General features: G+C 47.9%; 1 protein-coding gene across 1 annotated transcript; it reads left to right on the top strand.

Moving 5' to 3' along the window:
• Positions 1 to 1,127: 1,127 nt before the first annotated feature.
• On the top strand, positions 1,128 to 7,889 carry Gip (gastric inhibitory polypeptide). The gene is made up of 5 exons (XM_029565977.1): positions 1,128 to 1,213; positions 3,562 to 3,708; positions 4,301 to 4,390; positions 5,103 to 5,231; positions 7,883 to 7,889. The coding sequence occupies exons 1-5, from the start codon at positions 1,128 to 1,130 to the stop codon at positions 7,887 to 7,889; spliced, it is 459 nt and encodes a 152-aa protein (XP_029421837.1).
• The last annotated feature ends 248 nt before the right edge of the window (positions 7,890 to 8,137 follow it).

Raw genomic sequence — 8,137 nt, 5'->3', positions numbered from 1 at the left:
TCACTAAGGTAACCCTTTCCATCCACAGCATCCAGAAGGAAGTAGGGGAGAGAAGAACAGTCTTGTGCCCAGAAGAGAAAGGGGGAGGAAAAAAGGGGTGATTAGGCTACCCTCCCCACCAGGCAGGCCCCAGATAGCACTGGAGATATCCAAATGTTAATCACCAATTAGCACAGCCCAGGCGGAAAGGGCGACTTCATTAGCTGTACAATGGGCAGGAGCAGTGGGCTTCATTTCTTGAGATAAGAGGCTTTTATGCTAATCAGTGGGTCTGTGATGCCTGGATATAAAGGAGCTGAGGCAGGTTCTTGAAGCAGGATTACCAGGGCCACCAGGTAGAAGGAAGGGACCCCATTCTGTCCTCGAAGAGCTGGAAAGGCGGAGCGGTAAGAAAGAGGCTGTGATGGGGATGGGCTGGTCTGTGAAGATATGATCTCCCCAAGCCTGAGCTGTGGCTCCAGCCACCTCACTCTCTCCTCTATGAGAAACAGGAAGCCAGCTCAAAGGGTTCCTTAGGAAGACCAGGTCTTGCCATATAGGAATACCCCAGGCTACCTCTGGCTTTCAGGGATTGGGAGGAAGTTTTCTCAATGCTCTTCTCTACTGAAGACCAAAATGGGTCTAGACCCTAGAAGAAATGTTCAGGTCAGACTTCAGGAAGAACTTTCCTAAGATACTTAAGCCCGAGAAGAGAACAGGATGGTCTGTATGATTTGCATTTAGGGCAGGAGGGCTGTGATGGCTGAGGTGACAGCTAGTTGGGAAGGTGGGCTGCTATTAATGTTGGAGCGACTTTAAGGGGAAAATTTTGCCAAATCCTATTCCTGTGATATCTGGTGATAGCCAGGGAAGAAGGTTCCCAGTACCCAGGGCTTTGTTGATTTGTTCTAGCCAAACCCCTCATCCTTCCTGTCCCCTGAAGAGTCCAATAAAGCACCGATCAGGGCATCTATTGACCAGGCTCCATGTCCCTTCTAGTCAACTGCACGTAATGCCCGCACCCCAGCTGCCCCCATTCCACCCCAGCTCTCAGCACCTACCCAGGCCCCAGTGTCAGTGACTCTTCAGAGTCCCTCAACACAGTGTGGACTCTTTTCTCTCCCAGCTCAGGGACACAGCCCTGGAAGATGATGGCCATGAAGACCTTCACTCTGCTGCTTGTGCTCCTGTTCCTGACAGTTGGGCTCGGAGAAAAGGAAGATGCTCAGTCCAGGTAGGGGTGGTGGGAGGCAGAGGATTGGCACACAAGCAGTTTGGGAGGGATCAGGGTGGTGAGAGAGGGAGGGACCCTAGGCTGAGAGGAGAGAAGTTGGGGAGAAAAGCCAGCCTGCAACCTGAACACATGACAAGGACAGAACATTTATTGAGAGTGCCTGTGGCTTTGAGAAAGACTGTTCAGTGGCCGAGTCTCTGAGATGGTAGGGTATCCATCATGAACACTCAGATCTTACTGGAGCCTCCTGTTTACCAGACACAGGTCAGAATATACATGAAGGGAGGTTCACAGATGCCTCCTGCCTTCAGGGTGATCACGGACCAAGGGGGACACAGAAAAAATTCACACAGACATGTTGCAAAGCACTGTGAACAAAAACAGAGACCATGACAGAATAAAACTGAGTGAAGCAGCTCATACCTGCAACCTTAGCACTTGGCAGGCAGAAGCAGAGGAGCAAAAGTTTGAGGCTAACCTGGGCTACATAACAAGACCTGGCTCTGTATCAAAGAAAAGAAAAAGAAAGGAAGGAAGGAACGGAGGAAGGAACGAAGGAAGGAAGGAAAAAGATATGAAGGTGAATATAGCTAGGCTCTGATGGTGTCATTGGGACTGAGATGGAACTGGTCTTTCTCAGATGCAAGGACAATCCAGGTACCGTGTAAAGTTAGCGCATGTACAGTGTAAGTGTGAGGGTTAGGCTGTCATAAATATTTTACAAGGGGGCTGGGGCTGGAGAGATGGCTCATCAGTTTAGAGCACTTGCTGTTCTTGCAGAGGACCTAGGTTAGGTTTCCAGCATCCACATGGTGGATCATAACCATCTATAACTGCAATTCCAAGGGATCTGTTGACCACTGTGGGCACAGGCACATGTGATTCACAGACATACATACAGACAAACATATATACAAAATAAAAGTAAATAAAACATTTTAAAAAAATAAATAAATAAAGAATCTGGGTGTGGTGGTGCACGTCTTTCATCATAGCACTCCAGAGGCAGAGGCTGGCAGATCTCTGTGAATTCAAAGCCAGTCTGGTCTATATAGTGTTTTCCAGGTCAGGTGAGGCTATAGGGAAACCCTGTCTCAAAAAAACAAAACAAAACAAAACAAAAAGTTGAGCCAGTCTTGGTGACACATGCCTTTAATCCTAGCACTTGGGAGGCAGAGGCAGGAAGATCTTTGTGAGTTCGAGGCCAGCCTGGTCTGTATAGTGAGGGCCCATCCAACTGGGGCTACAGGGGACCATGTCTCAAAAAGACTAAAAATATTAAGAAAAATATAATGAGAGACAGAAATGGGTGGGGCATTAAGAATAGAGACTCAGAGCCGGGCTGGTGTCACACACCTTGAGTCAGGTGTCAGAGGCAGGCAGATCTTTGTGAGTTTGAAGTCAGTTTGGCCCACATAGTACGTTCCAGGCCAGCTGGGGTTACATAGTAGGACCCTGGCACAAACAAACAAAAACAAAACAAACAACCAGAACAAAAAAACCCAGAGACTTGGGAAGTTGGGTGTGATAGTACATGCCTATATCCTAACACTAGGGAGACTGAAGCAGGAAAATCAGGAGTTCAAAGTCACCTTCAGCTACATAGTGAATTTGAGGGCAACCTGGGATATATCCGACCTTGTCTTGGGATATATGTGACCTTGTCTCCCAGAACAGCAAAAGAGACCTGGGCCAAGACTGACTAGAATCCTGGATTTGTAACCTACACTGTGTGCATCTTGGTTTTCTCATTCACAAAATGGAGACACAGGGACGGGGACTATAGCTCAGTGGCAGAACACTTGCCTGGCATGTGCAAGGTCCTGGATTTGAGTCCTAGGATCACAAAAAAGGCGGAGGGGAAGGGGTTTTACAAATAAGACTTAACTCATAGGGATATGATGAAATAATTTTGTGTACTAAAGTCTTACACGGGCTGGAAATGTAGTTCAAGTGCATGTACTTGCCTAGCATGCACAAGGCACTGTGGGTTCACAGAGACACACACACTCACACACAGGCACAGACACACACAGACACACAGAGACACAAACCACAGAGACATACACACATATTCATGAATACAGACATACCCAGTCACACACACACAAGCACACACACAAGCACACACAGACACACACACATACTATTGGAGGATGCAGTAAGTGGATCATTGAGCCAAGGACAGAGTTGGGGGGTACAGCAGGGGGTTGATCTATTGACGACAGGGTGTCTCCATAAAAATTGGCTCCTGAGAACTAGACCACCTTGTTTCCAGGTGTCTGCCTTCTGTTGGTGACGGTGATTTTAGCCAACATTGTGATTCCTGGCCCCCTCTTGCCCCTTAGATCCCATGCCAAGTTTGGTGGCCCCCGACCTCGAGGCACAAGGTATGCAGAGGGGACTTTCATCAGTGACTACAGCATTGCCATGGATAAGATCCGCCAGCAAGACTTTGTGAACTGGCTGCTGGCTCAGAAAGGGAAGAAGAATGAGTGAGTCATTTTGCACACCCCTCCTGTCCCCCATACCTCCTCTATGTTCAGACCAGGCCTCTTAAGTGGCCACATGGGCTGTGAAGATGCACAGCTCCAGAGACACCTTTCACCAGGTGAGGGTGAGGAGTTGCCATGGCCAGGACCCTGAGACTCTGACTGGGCAACAGTTCAGTCTGGGGCAGAATGAGGGCTGTTCTATCCTTCACATCTAAGGAAAGGAGTTAAGGAAATGTGTGAAGGCCCAGAAAGGTTTGGGGATGAAGGCAGGAGAAGCTGGGCTGCTTCCTGTGGCTGTCTGAAGGTGGTCATTTCAGATTTGCCAACAGACCATCAGTGTACTTCTTCCTTCCTATGCCAAGTCTTGTTCCCTGCTGTTTGGTTAGCCTGGTAGGTTCTGAGAAAACTATCAGTGATGAAGCCAACTGAACACAAGCAGTGGGAACAGTGAGTGGGGGCACGGATGTGTTAGGAAGAGGAAGAGGTACTGTTGTTCCTGGTGTTGATGTATTGAAAGATTCAGGGGTCCCTGGGCTGAGGAACTTCAATTTTCTTCCCCAGCCCACTCACTCCCAAATCGTCCTCTTACTAGCTGGAAGCACAACATCACCCAGAGAGAGGCCAGGGCCTTGGAGCTGGCTGGGCAATCTCAAAGGAATGGAGAGACAGAAGAGCAGCAGGGGTGAGTCTACCATGGGGAAAGAGGAGAAGCAGAGCCTCCCACCCACCCACCTCACTGTGCCCTCTCTCAGACTGCAGTGATTGCTGCACTCCTCTTCCCTTTAGATCCTGAGGGCAGGAACCCATGAGCTCAGAGCTCAGAGACGGGTCTCCAGTGAGCAGAGTCCTGGAGGTCAGCCCAAGCTGAAGGGAGAGTCCCCAGAGGGCTTTCTAAGATTTGTGACTTGGTGTACACATGAATTCACTGAGTCCAAGAGGGCAGGGAAGGACAGACCTTGGACCAGGGCCCACTTTTTCCTGCCAAACCTTAGGAAGGCTATTTGGAAATTAGGGCATCCTCCTAAGGCCAGCTCCCTGAAATCAGCCATCCACCTTGAGGAAGTGGGGAGGTAGCCTGTGGTTCAGAGAAGTTCCCCCTGAGGTTTTTGGATGCATTCTCAGATACTTTTAGAGGTGAGTGAGCTGCCTCACAGCAGAATTGTGCTTGATTTTGCCTGGATTGTAGAACCTACATTCCCCACTTAGGCAGAGCTAGGTGGGGCCTGGCAAAAAGGAGCCTCAGGACCTGAGGGTGGAGATAACCCAGAAGCAGCTAGCAGGGTTGGCTCCCTCTCCCCATCTGCTGGCCCCTTGCTACCCCAGACTTTGTATTTGTTCTCTCTGGGTGACGCCCAGGATGTAAAGCAGGATCCTGCAGTCTGTCTTCTTTGCAGCTCCCAGTTCAAGAAGAACCCCAGTGATGAAGATCTGCTGAAGGATTTGCTGATTCAAAAGCTGCTGGCTTGTATGGTGGATCAGACAGATCTCTGCAGGCTAAGGTGCAGAAACATCAGGCCTAGGAGGTTAGAAATTTGGGCTTCCAGATTACGTGCATATTCAGATGTGTGCTGTGTGTGTGTGTGTGTGTGTGTGTGTGTGTGTATGTGTGTGTGTATGTGCCTGCCTGTGTGTGTATTGTTAGGAACTGAATCTAGGGCTTTGCAATTGCTAAGCAAGTGCTTTACCACTGAGATATCACCCGAGTCCTGTTGGTTGGTTGGTTGGTTGTCGGTTGGTTGATTGGTTGGTTGGTAACTCAGGCTGGTCTGGAACTCCTATGCAGCTTAGGCTGGCCTCAAACTTGCCATTTTCCTGTCTCAATCATAGGATTATAGGTAGGTGTGTGGCACCACAGTCACCATTTCTCATTATCCTCAGTCCTTATTCAGATCTGTGTCCCAATACATGATAGCGAATTACTCTTCAGAACCTCAGAGTTTTCATTAAAATCAAAGCTATTGTGTGGATGTAGTCCTGTAATCTTAGGACTTGGCAGGAAGATCTCAGGAAGAGTGCCCAGAAATTCTAAGACAGCCAGGGGCACATAGTAATAGCCTGCATCAAAAAACAAACAAGCCAGACGTGGTGGCACAGGCCTTTAATCCCAGCACTTGGGAGGCAGAGACAGGCAGATCTTTGTGGGTTTGAAGCCTGCCTGGTCTACATAGTGAATTCCAGGACAGCTGGGGCTACAAGGAGACCCTGTCTCAAAAAGACAAAAAAACAAACAAACAAATAGGGCCTGGAGAGATGGTTTAGCAGTTAAGAGCACTGACTGCTCTTGAAAAGGACCCGAGTTCGATTCCCAGCACCCACATGGCAGCTATGAACCATCCTTAACTCCAGTTCCAGGGGAATCTGAAGCTCTCTTCTGACCTCTGAGGCATTGCACGACACAGGTGAACTCACATACATGCAGAAAATACACTCATACACATAAAAAAAAATAAAAAAAAATAGTAATAAAAAAAGATTTAAGCAAACAAACAAATAAAGAGTCTGCAATCCCTGAATTTGCCAGGCAGAGGCAGGCAGATCTCTGTGAGTTCAAGGCAGCCAGATCTCTGTGAGTTCAAGGTAGCCTGGTTTAGATAGGGAATTCCCAGCTAGCCATGGCTACGCATTGAGACCTAGTCTCCTGTCTCAAAAAAAAAAAAAAAAAAAAAAAAAAAAAAAAAAAAGATAGCCCAGTAAATAATGGCGTGCTTGAAGCTTCTGACCTGAGTTTGATCCCTGGGACCCACATGGTGGAAGAGAACTGGCTCCTTCAAGTTCTCTGACCTCTATGGCATGCATGTCCACACCACAGACAGATAGACACACACATACAACAATTGTTTTAAAAAAGCAATGAGGAGCTGAGGGCCACATGAGAGGCATAGTAAGAGCCTAGCAGTGTTCAGTTCTCAGCTGTCAGTGCCACTGGAATCTCTGGGATTTCCTTCTCAGCTTCCTCCAGGTAAGCTGCTGCTCTGGGTCCTGTGTCCTCTCGCCTGAGCTTAGTTGCCCTGTTCTCAGTTTTTCCTCCTGACCCTTGGGCCATGATACCTTCCCAGGGATGTGAACCCATATTAGTTGGAGTCATATTACCCTGCTGTATAGCCACTGCTGGTGCCAGTGGTCACCAGGTAGGAAATTCTTCAATCTATGCACTTTGTTTCAGAGCAAGGGACGAAATACCCTGGAGATACCCATTGATCCATGATACAGACATCAGAAATGGAGGCCCAGAAACCAAAGCGTTTCCAGACTTTAATACTAGGAACTGGGGAGGGATGAATGAAACACCTCTGAGATATCTGCCAGATGGTAGGAAGGAAGAAGGGGGCTGGAGAGATAGCTCAATGGGTAAAGTGCTTGCTGAACCATCATGAGGACCTGAGTTCAGTCTCTAGAACCCCTGTAAATGCCAGAACCAGAGCAAACCCATAATCCCAATGTTAAGGTGTCAGACAGCTGGTCTAGCTGAATCAACAAGCTCTAGGTTCAGTGAGAGTCTGTCTTAAAAAATAAGGTAGACAGAGAGAGATGGCTCAGCAGTTACAAGCACTTACTGCTCTTCCAGAGAATCCAGGTTCAGTTCCCAGCATCCACATGGTGGCTAACAGCCATCAGAAACTTCAGTTCCAGGGGATCAGTTGTCCTCTTCTGGCCTCTTCAGGCTTTGAATGCATGTGGTGCATCCACATATATGCAGGCAGAATACTCATACACAGAAAATAAAAATATTTTTTTAAAAAGAAAGGTAGAAGCCGGGCGTGGTGGTGCATGCCTTTAACCCCAGCACTTGGGAGGCAGAGTCAGGTGGATCTCTGTGAGTTCGAGGCCAGCCTGATCTAAAAAAAAAAAGGTAGAAAGCAACCTCTGACCTGCACACACATGCATGTACATACATCTGAACAGACACATGCTAACATATAGGCATATATACACATCATCATGTGTGCACACACACACTCCACCAAGTCAGTGGAGGAGGTTAGAAAATCTCTGTAGGAAGTTGGGTCACAGTCTTTGTACTTTTGTGAATGGTTTTGGAAATTTATCATTAAAGAGGTCATTTGAAGGTAGGAGTAATTTAGCTATGGCCTGGTGCCAGGATAAACGATGCACTGACTCCAAGTTGATAATGACCCTCCCTTCTACCCCCTCTTCTCTTGTCCCCCTCATCCAGGTCTTAGTGACTGCCCCAGCCCAGAACAGGACTGGACTCTGCCCTTCACTTATTCAGCTCCTGCTTCCGCCCCACTCCAAAGTCTCCAAGAGAGTCAAAGCAATAAAGTCTTAAGCTGACCTAAATCCTGGTGTCCATTGTGAAACCTCATTCAAATGTCAGCTGAGCGCTCACAGGTTCTTAGTATCTGGGTATGTCCTTGTCTCTCAAGGAAAGGGACACATCCAATTAATCATCTTTGCATTCTACAAACAC

The sequence above is a fragment of the Nannospalax galili genome, unplaced genomic scaffold (genome assembly GCF_000622305.1).
Source record: "Nannospalax galili isolate Female #2095 unplaced genomic scaffold, S.galili_v1.0 scaffold95, whole genome shotgun sequence".
Lineage (NCBI taxonomy): Eukaryota > Metazoa > Chordata > Mammalia > Rodentia > Spalacidae > Nannospalax > Nannospalax galili.
Note: the sequence above shows the minus strand (reverse complement) of the source record. Positions and strands in the feature narration are given on the sequence as shown.